This window comes from Macaca nemestrina, chromosome 11 (genome assembly GCF_043159975.1).
Source record: "Macaca nemestrina isolate mMacNem1 chromosome 11, mMacNem.hap1, whole genome shotgun sequence".
NCBI classification, from domain to species: Eukaryota; Metazoa; Chordata; class Mammalia; order Primates; family Cercopithecidae; genus Macaca; species Macaca nemestrina.
Window position 1 is genome coordinate 3579458 of NC_092135.1, and position 21055 is coordinate 3600512.

At 39.5% G+C, this 21055-nt stretch overlaps 2 protein-coding genes across 3 annotated transcripts in view; both read left to right on the forward strand.

Annotated features, from left to right (window-relative positions):
- Nucleotides 1-15867, forward strand: part of LOC105492428 (mitogen-activated protein kinase kinase kinase 2) — an 88692-nt gene extending 72825 nt beyond the window's left edge. For both annotated transcript variants that reach the window (XM_011759518.2, XM_071072534.1), the window contains 2 exons: nucleotides 5829-6006; nucleotides 6790-15867. In XM_011759518.2, coding sequence (XP_011757820.1) covers nucleotides 5829-6006; nucleotides 6790-7015 — 404 coding nt within the window. In that variant the 3' untranslated portion in view covers nucleotides 7016-15867. The remainder of the gene's footprint in view (nucleotides 1-5828; nucleotides 6007-6789) is intronic.
- A 4264-nt stretch (nucleotides 15868-20131) lies between these two features.
- Nucleotides 20132-21055, forward strand: part of LOC105492634 (ERCC excision repair 3, TFIIH core complex helicase subunit) — a 45856-nt gene continuing 44932 nt past the window's right edge. Inside the window, exons 1-2 of the mRNA XM_071072533.1 lie at nucleotides 20132-20253; nucleotides 20592-20797. Coding sequence (XP_070928634.1) covers nucleotides 20226-20253; nucleotides 20592-20797 — 234 coding nt within the window. The 5' untranslated portion in view covers nucleotides 20132-20225. The remainder of the gene's footprint in view (nucleotides 20254-20591; nucleotides 20798-21055) is intronic.

Here is a 21055-nt window from a genome sequence, read left to right on the forward strand (position 1 = left end):
AGGCTGGCCAAGAGTAGGAGCCCTGCTGCCAGGTGGCCTGATTCAGATTCGGGCTTTATCCACACTGTGTGACCTTGGACAAGTTACTCAGTCTCTCAGTTCCTCTTTCTTAAATGATGGAGATAACAGTATCCAGCTCATAGGATTCTCTAAAGGAGTAAATGAGTTAATGCATGCAATATGCTTAAAGTAGTGCCTGATACCTAAAAAGCTCTTAAAAGTTAGCTATGATGACATACTTTATCTTGAGATCAAATTTGAGCTAGGAGGAGTGGATGTCACTAGCTTGGGAAAGAAGGAAGGGGGGGAGAAAAGAACCCCAAACTGAGCTCTGATGAACTCCAACTATGTCAAACTGACATTAAAACTCAAAAACTCAACCGTTTTCAGGGATAAAGGATGTAGGTAGATGCGTGAAGTCACACAAAAGCAAGTGGTGGGGATAAGTACAATTTAAGAATGCTTCAAAATCTATACTACAAAACACACCTGGAAGTTTGGTCCTGTAAAGGTAGGTGGTAGCCCCAAATTTAGACATCACTTTATAAATCGATCAATAAAAATAAAAATAATGAATAGCGGCATGATGGTGCATGACTGTAGTCCCAGCTACCTGGGAGGCTGAGGCAAGAGGATCGCTTGAACCCAGGAGTTCAAGTCCAGCCTAATGTAGTGAGATCCCATTTGTTAATAAAAAGTAATGTGCCACATAATGATGTTTCCACGTCATTATGGACCAGATATACAACAGTGGCTATACCATATAGACTAGGTGTGTAGTAGGCTATACCATTTAGGTTTGTGTAAAAACACTCTATGATGTTTGCATAATGACAAAATTGCCTAACAATGCATTTTTCGGAATGCATCCCTATCATTAAGCAATGCATTACTGTAAATATGTATGTGTACACATTTGTATTTGCGTGTATAAAGATACTATTCATTGATCTTGCTGGGGACTCTGATGAGCTCCCAGGCTTTCGCTTCCCCTTTGAGGTGTGGCACATCCTAATTATGGCCATATTCAGAGCAACGAGAACATTCCTAACCAGTTCTGGTGATGGAGTCGAATGCAGAATGCCTAAGCCAGATCACATATGCTAGAATGGGACTTAGAGTAAGTCTGAAAAGATGGGTACATTGCTCATGATCTACACATCTTAGGCAGACCTCAGTCGTTAAGTATGAAACCTGATAGCTTAAAGAACCTCATAGAGAGGTTATTCAGTTATGAATAATGTCCATTCAAGCCAGCTTCTCGTTAGCCCTCACAATGAGGCAAGGCAAAGGAGCTGACGGAGGTACCCACTGAGTGGATCTTCTTCAAACTTTGCCAGAAGTGAGGAGCCATCCTGGTCAAATGAGGAGGTTGGAAGTAAGCTGATTTTAAAGCACAGGGCAAATGTATTGATAAGAGAATAAATAAAATATAAAATTGGATGTGTGCAATATGATCTTAAGTTTGTAAAATTCAAGTATGACCTAGAAGGAAGATTTCCATATGATTGATGGTGGTTATCATCAAGTGGCAGGATGAGTGATGGTCTTTTTTTTTTTTTTTTAATTAGATGGAGTTTCGCTCTTGTTGCCCAGGGCTGGAGTGCAGTGGTGCAATCTCGGCTCACTGCAACCTCCGCCCTCACCCCGGGTTCAAGCGATTCTCTTGCCTCAGCCTCGCTAGTAGCTGGGATTACTGGCATGTGCCATCACACCCGGCTCATTTTGTATTTTTAGTAGAGATGGGGTTTCTCCATGTTGGTCAGGCTGGTCTCAAACTCACGACCTCAGGTGATCCGCCCGCCTTGGCCTCCCAAAGTGCTGGGATTACAGGTGTGAGCCACCGCGCCCTGCCTTTGTTTGTTTGGTTTTTTTGAGTCAGGGTCTCCCTCTGCCACCCAGGTTAGAGTGAAGTGGTGCTATCATGGCTCACTGAAGCTTCAACCTGTTGAGTTCAAGCCAATCCTCTCACCTCAGCCTCCCGAGTAGCTGAGACTACAGGCACACACCACCATGCCCAGTTAATAAAAATTTTTTCTTTTTTTTTTTTTTGTAGAGATAGGGTATTGCTATGTTGCCAGGCTCCTATATACTTTTTCTGTATTTCTCAAATTTCCATGAGCAACTTTTAAATCGTAACAGAAAAGGAAGATGATTGGTTTTCAGTTTAGACCCATGAAGTCATAATGAAACCTAGGATGAAAATGAATTGATTATGTTGTTAGGGAACCAACTCACTATTTCAAAAACTAGTTGCTCTCTTCTGCCTTTGTTTTTGTTGTATTTGTATTACAAACTAGACCACTGAAGACCAAATAATGGATGAAAGGAAACTTATCTTCATAGAAGTATTTTGGCTAAGAAGCGAAGAAAGAATAATGAACAGATATTGGCATTAAACATTAATGGCTGCTGATATCACTTAAATAGAGATTGTCTAGAATACAACATTATCTATCTAGTTTTGTTCCTCAGTTCCCCAGAAATTGAACCTGAATCTGATCAAGCCTCCAAATTCGGTTACGGAATTATGTAATATACATATAGGACAGATGAGCGTGTTAAAATGATTCTTTGGGATGCAGTCAGCAAAATCTAGACCATGAGAAAGCTATAGGCAGACAACTTAGTTTCTTCATAAGTTGCAAAGAAAAAAGAAAAGGAGATTGGAGGGAACTTTAGGAAAGACTTAGAAGATTTATCAGTGACTCTCAATATATGGACTTCATTTGGATTCTAGTTTTTTTAATGTAACAAATTAAATACCGACTATATATTTGATAATATTAAGAAGTTATTGTTCATCCTCTTGGGTGTGATAAAAGTCCTTATCTTTGAAAGATATGTACTGAACCATTTGTTTATCATGACATCTTGAATGTGCTTCAAATCCTAGAGAGGGGAGGAGTGGTTGGCAGTATGGCTGGGGCAGGGTCATCCAGATGGATGTTGAGGCTGGGTGGTGGCTGAGCATGCTGCTCTACCTTTGTGTATGTCTGAAAAGTCTCCTTAATAACTTACTTTTGACACATCCAAAATAAGTTTTTAGAAACTTATGCTGGAGCCTGGCTACCCATTTTCTCTTTAGCCCTTCTTCTGGGTAAGCATTGGTTCAACATTGGTGATTCCTCCCCAGAGACAGCTTCCCCTGTCTGTGACCTGCCTTGGACTGTTCCTTCCCCAATCAGAGCCCTGCTTGTAGCCAGTAAAAAATGGGCTTTGTTGTCCTTCCACTGGTTAAGTATTCTAGAGATGGTGGCTTTTTTGACAGTCTTTCTTAAAGTATTGGATGGTAGGAAATGTTAGACAGTGCTCTTTTAGAAGATCACTAATGTCATGGCATGTTTACACTTAAGGTGTGCAGAGAATGAACTCTGGACTATCCTCTGGAGAGAGGCTTTAGGGAACCATCATTGACTAGACTGGGGAATTTGCTGGGAGAACAGAAAGACAGGTACGGAAGCCCCATGATAGGGGTGGGGTCTCTATCCTCTCCAGTCTGTAAAGTAGCTTTTCTCCACTATTCACTCTCCTCCTTAGAGATCATTTTTTCAGAAAAGGGTAAGAGAACCAAGAAAATGAATATCTTTGTAATATAAAATATGATTAAGGTTATGGAAGACTTAAAAATAAGAAATGAAGTAAAATTTTAAAATTAAAATAATTAAAATTAGATAATAAAATAAATGGCTTATTTAAGAATAGGTAAAGAAAAAGTTAAAAATGAGAAGGTCCAAAGTAATGAAGGTTATGTGGAGAAAAATGAGAAGCGAAATGATTTATAAAAGACAGAAACTAGATTTATAATCCCAGAAAAAATAGAGTTTTTAAAATGGTAAGAGTGAAAATAGAGAATAAAAAACAAATTAGCCTAGTGCCCATAGCTTGGTTTTTTGTTTTGTTTTGTTCTGGTTTTTTGTTTTTGTTTTTTTTGAGACAGAGTCTCACTTTATCACCCAGGCGGGAGTGCAGTGGCATGACCTCAGTTCACTGCAGCCTCAGCTCTCTGGGCTCAAGTGATCCTTCAGCCTCAGCCCCCAAGTAGCTGGGACTACAGGCTCACACTACCATGCCCAGCTAATTTTTTTGTATTTTTTGTAGAGATGGGGTTTCACCACGTTGCTTAGGCTGACCTCGAATTCCTGAGCTCATGCGATCCACCCGCCTTTGCCTCCCAAAGTGCTAGGATTACATGTGTGTGCCACTGCACCTGGCCGATGATCTTGTTTTTTAATACTATTCTCCACTGAAAGGAACTAGGCCTCCTTGAGAAATGGCTGATTTTAGGACTGGTGCAGGAAATATACAAGATGAGCCTGGAGCATCTTCCAGTGCCAGAAAGCAAGAAAGTGCTCAAAAACAAAAGCAAGAATACAATGATGGGGGTATGGCAAAGGGACACAGAGCCAGTGGAAAGAAGCTCCAGTGGCTGAAACTGATAAATAGCAGGAGAATAAAGCATTACTGGATTATAACCCAGTGTATAAAACAAATATCCATGTTCATAGTGATGTAAATGAATGATTTAATAAATATGTGGGAGAGGGGAGACAAATCTCTTCTGCAGCATAACTCCAAATTTATGTAGCTACTCAGCCTGGAGCATAACTCTTTACTCCTTAACTGTGGGCTGTGTGTGGCAAATTTCTTCCAAAGTATGGAAAGGGTGGGGGACAATGACTTCACAGTGGAGAACCTGACAAACACTATCTCAAGCCAGGTGATCAAGGTCAGCATCAACAATGGTGTTGACAGTATGTGCCTTTAATATCGTATGATGAGAATGGCAGTTTACCTGTGGTCTTCCCCCCAAAAACTTACAGCCCCCATTATGAGAACATGGGACAAATCCTAATTGAGGGACATTCTACTGGTCCCTCAATTAGGGAAAACCTGACCCCAGTACACCTCAGAAAAACACGTGTCATCAAAAACAAGGAAAATTTGAGAAAGTATCCCCCCTAAGAGGAGCCTGAGGGGACATGATGACTAAGTATGGCGTGGGATCCTGGTTAGGATCCTGGATCCAGAAAAAGGGTATTAGGGAAAAACTGAGGAAATCTAAGCAAAGTATGAACTTGGTTAATAATATTTCAGTATTTGTTTATTAATTGTGGCAAATGTACCATACTATTAGTAATAGAGAAACTGGGTGTGGGGTTATATGGGAACTCTCTATACTATCTTTGTAATAATTCTGTAAATCTGAAGCTATCTAAAAAGTTTATTATAAAAGCTAATGAAATTTTAAATGAAAAGCTCAAAGCTTGCCTATCAGACATTTAAAATATTAAAAATTGAGATGTAAAATTAATATAAAGCAAGATTCAATATTAAGAAAACTCTAAAATACAAGGTAACTAAATTTAAGTAATAGAGGGGGAAAATGCTTTTGATTATGAAGCACCCTAAGGAAGTTTCTGAGAAAAGGCTGGCTTCTCAGGGAAATAAGTTTCAGCCATGGGCTTCCTGCTTTATGACAGAGAAACTGGGGGCGTTCTTGGTCCTTCACTGAGCTTCATTCTTAGCCCTTTTCGCCTTTCTCCTCCTCATCACCCTCACCTCCAACCTGCACCAGTCCTTTTCAGTAGAAATGTCCTAGGTCCTAAACACACAGCTGACCTAAAAATGTAGTGTTCTTGCAGCAAATCCTTAATGAGCACCACCTATGTGACTAGCATTATGCCAGCTACTGCCAGAAGATGAAAAGCAGCCTAACTTTGGGGACAAATAGAAGAGTCTATGAAGTAATTCTGTGCCATTGTTCTTTTATACTGTATTCCAGATGGCCAATAAATTAATGAAATGAGGCAATTTCTTGTTTTTAGGGGCAAATATCCTGAGAGATTCAACAGGCAATGTCAAACTAGGAGATTTTGGGGCCAGCAAACGGCTTCAGACCATCTGTCTCTCAGGGACAGGAATGAAGTCTGTCACGGGCACACCATACTGGATGAGCCCTGAAGTCATCAGTGGAGAAGGCTATGGAAGAAAAGCGGACATCTGGTAGGTTTTGATGTGAAGTTTGCTTGAAAACCATCTGCCGCCTTATGTATTTCCACCTGGGATTGAATTACTGAGGCAGATGTAAATGATCTTTTGTACTTCCAAAATAGGATGTAAGAATTGCAAAGATTAACACTGTATTAATTATGCCTTATTGAGGCTTATAATTGATGAAATATTTAGAATCCTTGAACCTGTCCTCCATTCTTTAGGAAGGATTTTGTCGTGAGCAAACCTCAGCATTAAAAAGCTTTTTGCCATTACAGAAGTAAATAAATAGTTACTTTGTTTGTCTAAAGACCTTTAAAAGTACTTCATCTTTGTTGTCAGTGTCTTATAATTCATTTAATCTTTAATTCTTTTATAATTTTAAGTCAGACCATGAAATGACCATTTTCTGCTTCCCACCCAGAAAAGACTTTAACAGACGTTCATTTTAGGCACCGGAAGGCCATTGATTTCCAATGCTTATATTCTTTGTCAGATAAAGACAAAAATTATTTTTAATGTCAGGTTAGAAATTATGTAAAACAAAAATAAGATGAATAATGTTCTTTGCCCAACCATTTGAATTAAGTGATAGTCATTAAATTGTTGTTTTAAATGGATTTTTATGTTTAAATTACAGTTTTACAAAATTAGAACTTTTTAATGAAGCTTTGAATTTGAAGTTAAGTCATATTTAAATATACATGGACTTAATGCCTGTTTCTCATTTTCTAGCTAACTGGCTTTCTTTCATGTTATTGTTTGTGTAATGTATTTCTTTTTGTTTCTTTTCAGGAGCGTTGCATGTACTGTGGTAGAAATGCTAACTGAAAAGCCGCCTTGGGCTGAATTTGAAGCAATGGCTGCCATCTTTAAAATTGCCACTCAGCCAACAAACCCAAAGCTGCCACCTCATGTCTCAGACTATACTCGAGATTTCCTCAAACGGATTTTTGTAGAGGCCAAACTGAGACCTTCAGCTGATGAACTCTTAAGGCACATGTTTGTGCATTATCACTAGCAGCCAGTAACCTCTCCTGTGCCTCTACCTAGCTCCCATCTATTCATTCACCTTCTCTCTGACTGCACTTTTCTTTTTTATAAAAAAAGAGAGATGGGGGAGAAAAAAAGACAAGAGGGAAAGTATTTCTCTTGATTCTTGGTTAAATTTGTTTAATAATAATAATAACCTAAATTTTTTATATTTAATCTTTTTTTCCCTTACAAGAACTTGAAACTTTTTTTTTTAATTTTTATAATGTACTGATGTGGTTCAGAGAGATAAAGCACTTTAGTACATAGTCACTCTTTTTAGTACAAACAAATCATTTGGAATACCTAAAGATTGTAGAGTCATTCCCTCTATCACTGACATATCAGTGGCGATGGGAAGACATGGAAAACAAGGAGAAGAAAATAATGTATAATTTGTAGTTTTTAGTGATAGTATTTAAAATATATCCTCATTTGTGGGGTTGAGCCCTAAACTTTAGGGTAGGTACTCAACTTAAAGAATATAGGTTTCTTCTTATATCTGTATTCTTTAGATCCTAACCTCTGTCTACCAACCTTTTTGCTCAGTAGGAGTCTTGATAGAAGATACGCATCTCTGAGAGGTATGTTTATTTGTTAATCCTAACCAGTATAATAAGCAAATACACTATAATAGATCCATGTTACTGGAATCTGTAAACTTGAGGGATAGCTTTCTGCTTAAACACACAGACACACACACACACACACACACACACACACGGAAAACCTTTTAAAGTCAAGTCGTGAGCAAATCGAAATAAAAGACAAAAGGAGATCGCTCTTATCAAATGTGTGAGCAGTAGAAGAGACCACATTTGCCAGTCAGTAGAAATAATGAAAAAAATTCGGTGTTTAGTGTATTTTAAACTTGTTTTACTTGAGGGGGACGTCCCAAAATTAAAGGAATGGAGAAATAATCAAAATCATGTATACCATCTTCTGTTTCTAGCTCCTGATTCCCCATAGATAACATTCCTTAGGAACGAAGAGTTCAATTAGTAATATTTATGTGTTATGTCGGGAGATGAAACCTTTGTTCTTAGGATCACAGAATACTAAAGCACCTCCAAAAAAACAGGTATCATGTGAAACAGTGGTTGCCAAAAGTGGAGCAAGGATAATTTCACTAGGCATTTGGCAATTCTTAGAGACATTTTTGGTTGTCACAACTGGAAGGATACTAGTGGCATGAATTGGGAGAGGCCAGGGATGCTGCTAAATAGACTGTAATACACAAGGAAAGCAACCTCACCCCTCAAAGAATTACCCTGCCCAAAATGTCAGAAGTGCTGAGGTTGAGAAACCCTGATGTAAAGATCAGTCCCGGTTACAAACTGAAAACAGCTATTTACAAAGCAGTAAATGCAAGAAAGGAAAGGAAATTTCAAAGAGAAAGTGATGTAATGCAAATTGAGGATTTTACAAGATCAGCTACTGCTGCTTAAGTCAAGGGCGAATGATCTCAACAAGCAGCAAATAGCAATCACTTTACCAGCTGCATATTGCACCCACCTAGGTAACTCTTCCTTTTAGGAACAAACTGAATTGGAACACCGAGCCTTTTGAACTTAGCCATCTCTATATATTCTTTCCTTAAAATTCATAATTTTGGGCAAAAAAAAAAAACAACTTATCAAAACAAAGTTTTAACTACTAATGGGAAGGTTAAAAAGCTGCCAGGTATTTCTAGTACAATGTATGTACTAAGAGCAAGGACATTATTAAATGGAACAAGACAGCTGGGAAAGGCCCCACTATCTCTTAATAGAATTGTGCTACTATAAAACATGAAGATATCAGTAATTTGGCCACTTGCAGTTTTTTTCAGCATGTTAAAGCAAGTGCTAAGTACTTTATTTTTAAAGGTCTAGAAAACAATAGTCTTCCTGGAGGCCCCAAAATCCCTTTCATGGGATTCATAAGGGACTCAGGTATTCTTATTTTCTGCCAAAAGGTGTGCTTATTTAGGGACTCTTTTAAAATACTTTGTTTCTGAAGTTAGGTAGGTCTTGGTTTACTGTGCCAAGGTCCTACCTAGCATTCCCTGTAGGAATATTTGAAATTCCACTAGCTAGTCTAAGAAGTCAAAGCACAAAATTAGTTGTCAGTGCTTCTCTCATACTCTTAAAATTGAAGCAGTTTGCAGGGAAGAACAAGAATGAGGTGCCCCTGCCTTGGTAAAGCAACTGCCAAATCTTGTTCTAGAAACAATCCCCAAGTGTGTGGATCTATTATAATTTCTTTATCTTTTATGAATGAGGGCATCTTTTCTACTTGAGCAAGATCATGGTCTCTGGACCAGTGGGCTTTTCCTTCATATCTGTCTTGTGTAGTTGTGCTTTTCCTTTGGCTCATTTTTGGTCTGTCAGGGTAACCAGCAGTGCAGAATATAAGACATGCTCTTTAGCGAGAAATCCGGTGAGACTGTAGAACCCAGAGCAAAACTGTTTTTTCTCAGTCTCTGTTTTCTTTTCTAAATGCTATAGAAAATAAAGGCACCTGAAAAGAAACTACTACTTTAACACTGCTGCGGAAGGCCTTTGCTGTATAAAACAAATATTATTAGCTATGGGAAAGTAATGTTCTTTATGTAAAGACTTAAAAATAGACAAGTAGTTTACAGAGTTATTATATAAAATATGATGTGAATTTATTTCAAACAAGTTGTGAAGGTACCAAAAACCACAATAAAAGTTAATATATATAAAAACTACTAGAACAAAAAAGCTTGAAGGTGTGGGGGCGGAGGGTATGGAAGACCAAAAGTAAATTTAAGAAAGTTTTGAAAGGAAACAGCTTCATTGGGGAAGTTAAATATAACACTCCGTTTTTTTTTTTTCCTTCTTTCTAATAATGGTATGGATCAACAAATGCAATTTGAACTTTTTAAGATAACTCTACATGTGTTTTGTTTCTTAAATGCACAATTGATTCTTCTATACTGTAATGCTTCTTTGCTGACGCTGGAAAATGGTCAGACTGCTGACTTTGTGCCTTTAAAATGCATTCTGCTTTGACAGTGGCAGACTTTTTGGTGCTGGAGAAGATTCACTAGCAGTCTTATATGTGCTTTTCAGGAAATATCTTTCTACTTAAGGCCTTGAGAGATTCAAAGTGGCATAACTTAGGCTTGGACCAAATATAAGATCTTTTACATTGCAAAGTGTTGTATTGAATAAAAGGGTTAAAAACTATTATAATGACTAGGAAATTTTGATGGGTTGGTAATTATTTAAAATGTATTTAAAATTATACAGACTGAAAATTTCAGTATGAATATCTTGAAAATTTTCAGCACTTTTCCTTGTTTACAAAACATCTTTCTAACTTAAAAAAATTACTATTGCCTTAGAAAGTTTTAAAAGGCACAGTTACCCTTACATAATATATATAAGGAATTAAAATATTAATGCATTTGCTGAACTATAAAAGAAAATTTTAAACCTTAATTTCAGAGTAAATTGAATTGGCTTTCACTTGAGAGTCTTTACCTTATTCCCAATAGAAACTGCATTAAAAAGATGAAACTATTTCTTTCCATTAAGTTTCTGCTACTCCAGTTCTTATATATGTCAGATCTGCTCTGTAGTATTTCTGATGGAGCTGTTACAAGATATGTGAAATCACTTAGAAAATAAAATCAGATGTGAATAGTTTAGCAGGATGACCAAGCTAGATGTAGACTCCTTGGTCTATGGCAAGGTTCTGTGCCAGTGATTTTATTTGGAGTCTGGGAACTGGTAGCTTGATATAAAATCACCTGGTGTCAATTAAATATACAAATCTGTCTTTTTTAATAGAACGAATCTTCTTCATTTGTTTATTCAATAATTGTAACTTACTATGTCAGGTACTAAATTAACATCCTTATTAAGGAGGTCACAATCTAGGAGGAACATGGGCAAGCAGTTACTTACTTTATGGCATACGCTAACTCTGAAAGTTCAGCAGTGATGTTTTAAAATGTTATTTTTTATTAAGTAAGGGAAAAGCAATTTTAGGTAATCATTGGCTGTTATAAACTGAAATGTCATTGACAACAGGGATTAGAGTAAAAGTGTCCCCAAACTGGAGGGATCACCTCCCCAACCAGGTCACATAGCATCTCTCTCAGGACCCCCTCTTACTGCAAAACCCAGCCTCTACTCAACAGTTCCGGTGATGGGGAGCATTTATTCCATAATAGTGTTTTTTTGTTCGTTTTTTTCTCCCAGTGTCTCTTTTAAAGAAAACATACTTTATTTTGGTCTAAATTGTGAAAATACCCAAAACATTTGATAGAAATCGAACTCTGTCAACAGTGTTATTTATACTAAGATCAGGACAGTTTCTTGAGATCATATTGTTTTATTACTAAGTTTGGCCTTTGTTTTACAAATGTAATGTTCATATTTATTTGAATTTTAAGATTGGTTAAATGTTAATGAAAAGCAATCCAATTGTTAATTTTTAGTAGTGCCTTTTCTCTGTATGCCTTAATTTTATTTTATATTAATAATTCAAGTTACCCACCAAAATGAAGATTTTTTCCAAAATCAGTAGGCTTCACAAGTTCATTTGGCCTTAGACTGTGTATTGGTCCTTAAATGTTTCTTAATGCCTGCCTCCTCCTACCCTTTTCTACCTCCTTTTTTTTAAATAAATAATAAATGTTAGGAGAGAAACATTAGGATTTGTCTGTGATAGACACGGTGCAGCTTCCACTAGACATGAATTCCCAATAAGCGTAGAAAGAGGTATTCTCGTTCTAAAGAGACATGTAAATGTTTTCTGGGTTGAATACTTGATTTTCAGTCACATTGGCACTGTCCAAGTTCTTGGTGTATTATTATTGTTCAGTTATGATTTTCATGGTAGAGTTACAGTACTTGTTTTTGCCCTAAGGAAGTCATTCACATGGTTTACAAATGTTAAGGCAATGAGACAGGACAGTGAGTAGGAAATCCAGGGATAGCAGATTCTAGTCCTTAATGCTTAGCTAACATTTTCGCTAATAGTCTAAGTTACTTTTCTGTGAAGTGTGTGCATGTGCGCCTGTGTGTGTGTGTGTGTGTGTGTGTGTGTGTGTGTGTGTGTGTGTGTATGGTGGTGAGTTGGAGGCAGGGGTAGGAAGGAAGAAGGGGAAAGGTATGAGTGTTTGATTTAGCTCAGTTTCTGGTTTTGGAAGAACAACTCAAATGTATGACCTACTGATGACATACAGTGAGTGTAGTCATCCTTGGGTAGGAACACCAGTACATTTTCCACAAGTAGCTAGTATAAATGATTGTATAATAATGATATTGATTATAAATTGCCATACTCTTGGTTGCTAAAAGTAGATTAAAACTCAATTTGTGTATATGTATAATAATCTTATATATAATTCTTAAATAGAAAGTAATTGATTTTACATAGTTCTTCCTGAACTTTTTGGAGCTGAAATTCTGCCAAATATTATCAAAATAAGCTTCCTTAGCTTACCAAGTATTCACAAGGAAATTCTCTTATACCTCTTTTTGGTTGGCTAGGGGAAGCATGCTATGAAGCAGTTGTTCCTGCTTCATAGTTGTCTTTGGCTTGGCTTTGACTTCTGCCATGGTTTGGACGGGATCCCATGGTAGGTGTGGGAAGTACTGGCCTCCCATCTCCCCATACTCACCTTCCAGAGCTGTTGATGGACATGAGCTCTTGGGGGAGCCTAGAGATTCTTTTTTCAATGGTCATGTAAGCATTCAAGGTTGAGCTTCAGAAAGATGAGGGAGGAGTCATAGCTACAGTAAAGAAAAGAACACATTTTATCTGTTGCCTGTATACAGTCTCATAGAATTCTTCATATTTTTTATAATTGTGCATTTTAATTGACAGTCATATGGTATTTTTGTTAATAACAGCAAAGGCATTAAATCGGTACCATTGTTCCTTCTGCCTGATGACTTCTTGTTTGTAACACAATCTGTATTATCAGAATCACTTTAAACCAAAGCTTTTATATTCCCTGTACACATAGCCAAAATAATTAGCACTGTTACTTCTGTCCACTTGTAAGCTAATAGTGTAAAAATTATAAAGCAGATACTAGTAGAGTTTGTATTCTGGTATATCCTTCAAGGAAAAGGACAGGTGATCAGTGTTTGCATTTAGACATGCAGAAGTTACTTCCACTTTTGAGGAACTATGTAGACATGAATTTAAGCTTGTACATGTGCCAGTCTTGTTAATGTCACTTGACCACCAATGCACATAGACAGACATTAACGTCTGATGCCTCAGGTTGGTGGCGTACTTTCTTCCTAGAGTCTTGACATTTATGAACTTGGGTTTGACTTGAGGGGCATTTCAGCAAAGCTGTGAGGAAAAGTAGGTTCTGGACTGATGTCTGCTTTGTGCCATCGACATTTTGGAACAGAAGGAAGTGTCCGCTTCTACTATATGTGCAGGACTTGTCCCCAAATAATTTCTGAATCCCTTAATGCAGTTGAGAACAGTAAAATTCATGACCATACCAAAAAGCACTTTTAAGTTCACTTATTTTTAAATATTCTTTTAGAATTTATTTTTTGAAAGCATATGTAACTAGTGATGATTTTAGCATTAGCTTTACTTGGAGGAGAGAAGTAACAAAATTACATCTGAAACTCTATTAGATAGATACAAAATGGATTTGATGTATTCTTACTTTTCCAAAGAATTTTTTCCATCTGGAATAAGAAGAGAGGATTAGTTGAAACATCTGAGCTGGAGAGGCTTATGGGCAAAAGGAAGTGTGCCAAACTCTTGCAATACACGCTATTCAATTGAAAGTACAGTGTCTAAGGATAAAAATACTTCTTTAAAAACCAACAGTTGTTTTAATGCAATCTTAATTAGTAAATGGTTTACATTTTTTCTATTATTATTGGTTTTAAAATTTTGCTACCCTGAATTCTGAAATATTATAAGAGTTAATACCAAAAATACTTTTAATGTCTGACATCTCTTACATTTCACATGGTTCTTTTTATTCATTGTAAATAAAAGTAAACTTGGATAAATTTGAGAATAAACTTTGAGTTGTTGCAAACTATGATTATCAATTTGTAAATTTACCCTTTGACATAATAATGTACATTTTTAAATGTAGCCATTAAAATCTCTATATTTAACCTATTGGTTTCTCTCTGTAAATGTTTCTAATCTCAGTTGAATGCTGGGCAGTTTATAATTATGTACAAAGGGTTTTTTTCCTATTAAGATTGACATTTTTGCACATTTTTGGAAATGTTTAATTTATACACTGATTTACTACTCTGACCAATAATTGTTGATGAGTGTATGAGCATCATGAATGCGTGCATTGAACTACTGTCTGTGTCTTTATGTTTTAACTTCTTTCAAGATGTAGCCATCAGTTACTGCACTGCTATTACTGACTTAAATGGACCTTTTTGCTTTTACAGACTATACTTATCTATGGTTCTTTGTTGAAGAACTCAGGAGTTCAACATTAATAGAAATTAGAAAATTTTATAATGTATTATAATCCATTACTAAGTTGAAAGTATGCTCTGTGTAGCAGGGGATGTATGTTTGTGTGGAGATTTTTTTTCCGTCTGTAGGCACATGTATATATCCCAGTAAGTTCTTACTTTCATTTCATTTCTACATTTTTATGAACTTGTTTTATAAGGGTACTATTTAGTTGTGATAATTAAATATATATAAAAGCTTTCTGAGAGATTATTTACTATATGAATATATTTTCAGCTGGCTGATCAAAAGTATTTTTAAAATTTTGTTTTTAACCATTCAAAATGTATTTGTATTTTCAGAATTGAATGCAAATCATACTTAGAGCCCAATTAAAATACTCTTGCAAGAAAAAGCATTAAATTCTCTTTAAGAGAATTCTGTGAAATGCAAATTAAGGGAAAAATAGGTTTTAAGCAGTAGCAAAAACACACCGCTAAAAATGGCCTTTGAATTCTCAGAGCTATGGAAAAATGTGAGAAACTAAATTGTCTCGAGATGTCAAGATTTTTCTATCTCCAGTTGCTGTTGGCCTGTCCTACTGTTGTCTTTGAATATTTCCTGTATTCTACCCCAAAATATTTCAACTTTTAGTTTTTCTATCACTGGGCAAGGTCAGACTGGGTTTATAAAACAGTATATTGGCATATTGTGATTCTTTGTAATTGACTATAAATTGGTTTTGAAATGTCCAAACATTCGTTGTGTCTTTATATTGTACTGTGTGTTTTAAGTAACCGGCAGAAAAAGAATTGGAAATGAAATTTCCAATCAGACAATGTTGTATTAAAGAAAACTTTGTTTTAAATATGCGGTACCATGTAAAATTACTCATGTTAGGAATAAAGTCCACTGTTGAAGTCGAATGTCACTAAGTTTATGATGTTAAAAGGAACCGGTGTGATTAGGAAAACCTAGCAGAAGCCAGATATAGTGTGGTACGTGCCACATTTCATGCACATTTTGATTTTGTGTTGTCATTCAAAATTGTGCTTGTAAAAATGTATACTATTTCTGAGTTTTATAATTTCTAGGTACTTGTTTTTTCTTGCTGGTAAATAGCTTTTTTTAAAAATCTAATATAAAAGAAACCATGTTTATATTTTGTTAGTGATCAATGACTTTGTTTATATGGAAATTTGTATATCGTTGGCACACATTTTGTTTAGGTTTACATGCATGAAGGCCTGCAATAATTAGCACAATGAAAATTGCTTTTTCTTACATGTTCATTTTTTTGAAAGATTGTGGTGCAAAGGCTTACTCTAAGTAACCTTCTGGACTTACGGAATGAATATAAATGAATGGCACTTTGAGTGTTAATAAAGCTAATATTTATTTCCACTGTGATTGGTTTTTCCAGATCTATTCTTGGACACATTTTATTTACAGTTATTCCCTCCTTGCTTGAGTTGAGCACCCTCTAGGAGACCAAGCACAGACAAATCTAAAAACAATGAAACTAAACTAAATCTTTCCAGTATCTAAGTCTATAATGTTCTACCCAACTTGTAGTATATCTTTGGCTGGACATCTTGATTTCCTAAATCAGAACTAATGATGATTAAAAACAAACACAAACCCTACTATCAAACCTACTGAGTTTAAGGAACGGTCTCTCACATGGTGTTGGAGATTATTTATTTATTTATTTATTTGAGACAGAGTATTGCTCTGTCGCCCAGGCTGGAGTGCAGTCGCGCTATCTCAGCTCACTGCAAGCTCTGCCTCCCAGGTTCCCGCCATTCTCCTGCCTCAGCCTCCCGAGTAGCTGGGACTACAGGTGCCCGCCACCACGTCCAGCTAAGTTTTTGTATGTTTAGTAGGCACGGGGTTTCACCATATTAGCTAGGATGGTCTCCATCTCCTGACCTCGTGATCCGTCTGCCTGGGCCTCCCAAAGTGCTGGGATTACAGGCGTGAGCCACCGCGCCCGGTGGAGATAATTTAACACTTTGCTATAGAGGGCAACTTAACACAACCTCAGAATTGAAATCTCAAAATCAGAATCAGAAACCTCAGAATAGACCGGGTATGGTGATCCCAGCACTTTGGGAGGCCGAGGTAGGCGGACCGCTTGAGCTCAGGAATTTGAGACCAGCCCGGGCAACATGGTAAAACCCCGTTTCTACAAATACTACAAAGATCATCCAGGTGTGGTGGTGCATGCCTGTGGTCCCAGCTACCCAGGAGGCTGAGGTGGGCAGATCGCTTCAGCCTGGGGGAGAGGTTGCAGTGAGCTGAGATCGCACCACTGTGCTGCAGTCTTCGTGACAGAACCAGACCCTGTCTTAAACTTCAGAATCTTGTATATCCTCTGATCCAGCAATTTATATCTAGGAATTAACCTGTGGAAATAGACTGTGAAGGTTGTAAGTTGCATCTATAAATTCCAAACTTGAAACTCTAAATGTCCAACAATAGGGGCTATTGTAACAAAGTACCACAAATTGGGTGGCTTGTAATAAAACATTTATTGTCTCACAGTTATGGAGGCTAGAAGTCTGAAATCAAGGTGTGAGTAGGACCATCTCCTGAAACCCATAAAGGAGTCCTTCCTTGCCTCTTCCAACTTATTTTTTATAGTTTAGAAATTGGGTCTCACTATGTTGCGCAGGCTGGCTTCAAACTTCTGGGCTCCCACCTCAGCCTCCCGAGTAGCTTGGACTACATGTGCTCCACGGCGTTGTGTCCAGCTGCCTCTTCCGACTTCTGATAGCATCCCTTGGTCTGTGGCAGCATAACTCCAATCTCTGCTTCCATCAGCACGTGGTGCTCTTTGTGTGTCTATCGACACAAATGTGTGTGCTCCCCTTTTTATAAGGGGACCAGTTACTGGATTAAGGCCCACCCTAATGACCTGATTTTTAACTTGATTACCTCTATAAAGACCCTGTTTCCAAATAAGGCCATATTAAGAGGTAGTAGGGGTTAGGACTTCAAAATACCTTTTTGGGTCAGGTGCAGTGGCTCACGCCTCTAATATCAGCACTTGGGGGGCCAAGGCAATGGACAGCTTAAGTCCAGCAGTTCAAGACCAGCCTGGGCAACATGGCGAAACCCCATCTGTACAAAAAAAAAATACAAAGAGCCAGGCATGGTGGCATGCCTGTAGTCCCAGCTACTTGGGAGGCTAGGAGGGAGGATCACTTGAGCCGAGGAGGTCGAGGCTGCAGTGAGACCAGATTGCACCACTGCACTCCAGTCTGGGCAACAGCAAGACCTTGTCTCAAAAACAAAAAATAACTTTTTGAGGGGTGGGGGACACAATTCAACCCATAGTCTGTCCTCTGGCCCCTAAAACTTCATATCCTTCCCACATGCAAAGTATATTCACCCCATCTCGACGTCAACAAGAGTCAGCCATTCCAGCATCAACTCCAAGTCCAATATCATCTAAATACCAGTTCAAATCTTATCACTGAAATCATCCAAATCAATTGAGGCTGGGTAAGGTTTCCTGGTGGGGCAAATTTCCTTTCTATCTATGAACCCATGACAGCAGTAAGTTATAGGATTTTAAGGCTTGAGAATAATCCTCAATGGCTTGATGCTCTGTTCCTCAGGACCCACTGGGGCTGCAGTCCTACACCCTCAGAACTGAGGAGGTGGTGGCAGTGGGTTCAAACCCAAGCCTGTCCCCTTCAGTCGCATGGTGGCAGAAGTAGGCTCACTGGCCTCTGAACTGCCCCTGCCAATCCTTTTCCTACCTGTGGAATCCTGGAAGTCCAACAGCCTTCATTTCATCCCATCTATGTACCCCAGTCAAAACTGTCCAGGTTTCTGTGGAGATGGGTGATTGGGTTTATAAGCCACGCACCTAATCTCTTGAAAATAAATGGTTGTCCACATCCTTAGTGTTTCTCCAGAGCATACTTTCTCTCTCTCTCTTTTTTTTAAACAATGTGAGTACACTAAGAATGATCCAAATCTTCAAGTTCTGGTTTCTTTTGTTGAACAATTCCACCTTCAGTGTATCTCTTCTCACATTTCATTATAAGCAGTAAAGAGAAAGCAGGCCTTTTTTTTTTTTTTTTTGAGATGGAGTCTTACTCTGTTGCCCAGGCTGGAGTGCAGTGGCATGATCTCTGCTCAGTGCCACCTCTGCCTCCTGGGTTCAAGAGATTCTCCTGCCTTGGCCCCCTGAGCAGCTGAGACTACAGGCGCGCGCGACATCATGCCCAGCTAATTTTTGTATTTTTAGTAGAGACGGGGATTCATCATATTGGCCAGGCTGGTATTGAACTCCTGACCTCATGATCCTCCACCTCGGACTCCCAAAGTGCTGGGATTACAGGAATGAGCCACCGCGCCCGGCCCAGGCCTCACTTTTAACCATTACGTAGAAAATGGTTAAAATGTCCTAGCTTATCACTTATAAGCTCTACTTTCCACCCAACAGAATACAATTCAGGCAAGTTCTCTATCACTTGCTTCCAGTTTCAATAACGTATTTCTCCTTTCCATCGAGCCATCACCAGAATCACCTTTAATGTCCGTATTTCTACCAAGGCTCATCAAGACAATAGAGGCTTTTCTATCATGCGCCTCAAAATTCTTTCAGCCTCTATCAATTACCCAATTCGAAAACCACTTTCCCATTGTTAGGTATTTGTTACAGCAGTACCATATTTTCCATACCAAAAATCTGTGTTACGTTCTCCAGAGAAACAGAACCAAGAGGCCCACTGAGCAAATGAGCGAGAGACATTTATTTTTAAAGAATCGCAATTGTGGGGGCTGGCAAGTTGGGAATTCAGGAAAAGTTGATGTTGTAGTCTTGAGTCCAAAGGCTGGAAACTCAGAACTTTCTATGTTGCAGTCTGGAGGCAAAATTCCTTTTTCCTTGAGAAACCTGTCTTTGCTCTTAAGGCCTTCAACTGATTTGGATGAGGCCAACCCGCATTATTGAGGGTAACCTGCTCTATTTAGGCTGAGCCAGGAGAATGGCATGAACCCGGGAGGCAGAGCTTGCAGTGAGCCGAGATCGTGCCACTGCACTCCAGCCTGGGCAATAGAGCGAGACTCCGTCTCAAAAAAAAAAAAAAAATGTTGCCCAGGCTGGAGTGCAGTGGTGCAATCTCAGCTCAAGGCAGCCTTTAACTCCTGGGTTCAAGTGATTCTCCCACCTCAGCCTCCCAAGTAGCTTAGACTACAGGCGTGTGCCACATGCCTGGCTACTTTTTTTTTTTTTTTTTTTTTTTTCGTAGAGATGGGGTTTCACCATGTTGGCCAGGCTGGCTTTGAACTCCTGATCTCAAGTGAGCCACCCACTCCACCCTCCCAAAGTGCTGGAATTACAGGAGTGAGCCACCGTACTCAGCCAAAATTTTTTTTAATTAAAAAAAAAAAAAATTCTTCCTTACCCATGGACTTAGGTCATATTCTCTTTCTCTCTCTTTCTGTCTCTATCAAATTTCTTTATTGCCCACATCGCTTCATTAAAATTTAAGTTCCGGGAGGATAAGGCCTTTCATTCGCGCACTACGCAGGTGCTCAACACACAGTATTTTCCTTCAGTTGTAAAGAAACGAGCGACGCCTGTGGCCGCCAGCTCCCCGCTCTTCCAGCCCCCGCCATCACGGCGCCCAGAGGCGGGACGTCCTGTGTGGACTACAAGGAGCTTCCGGGTTGAGCCGGAAGTCCCCGACAGTGGATGCCGCGGCGTTGCTGCGGGAGCTTGGGCCTTCTCTGCTGCTGTAGCTGCCATGGGCAAAAGAGACCGGGCGGACCGCGGTGAGACGTGGCGCGGGCACGCTCAGCCACGACTGAGCTCGCCGGCCCTGCCCTGCGCTCTGCCTCGGAGCTGCTCTAGGCTTCTCCGCGCCGGCCGACCCTGCCGGCCCTCCCGCGCGCACCCCGTCGGGACAGGCCTTTGGGCGGGAGAGATGCTGGACCTGGGCGCAGCCCAGCGAACTCGGCCTGGGGGAGGCGGGTGAGGGGCGCAACGCCCGTGGGATGCTGGTGGCTCTTAGCTAGGAGTTTGCGGCGGCGGCACAGGTGAAATGCTGCCCAGCGGTGCGGAGGGAACCCGAGACTCCTGCTGGGCTTATTTGTATATTGGTATCTTGCAGACAAGAAGAAATCCAGGAAGCGGCACTATGAGGATGAGGAGGATGATGAAGAGGACGCCCCTGGGAACGACCCTCAGGAAGCGGTTCCCTCGGCGGCGGGGAAGCAGGTGGATGAGTCCGGCACCAAAGTGGATGAATATGGAGCCAAGGACTACAGGCTGCAGATGCCGCTGAAGGACGACCACACCTCCAGGCCCCTCTGGGTGGTAAGCATGCCCTTAGCTTGGGCAGGGCCCGGGAGTGTGCGGAGCGGCGGCTAAATCTTGGGCATTCTCAGAGTCAAAACTGACATTCAGGCTACCGCCCCTAGAATCGGCCGGGAGAGAGCTTTCATCCACTCGGTGGAACGGCCCGGCAGTTGCGCACACGTGTGCCGGCCAGGCCTGGGCTTCCTCCGGCTCTAACCCCTCGGTTTACTCTCACTGCTTCCCCGCCATACCCCATGCAGTAAATCCTTTCATCTG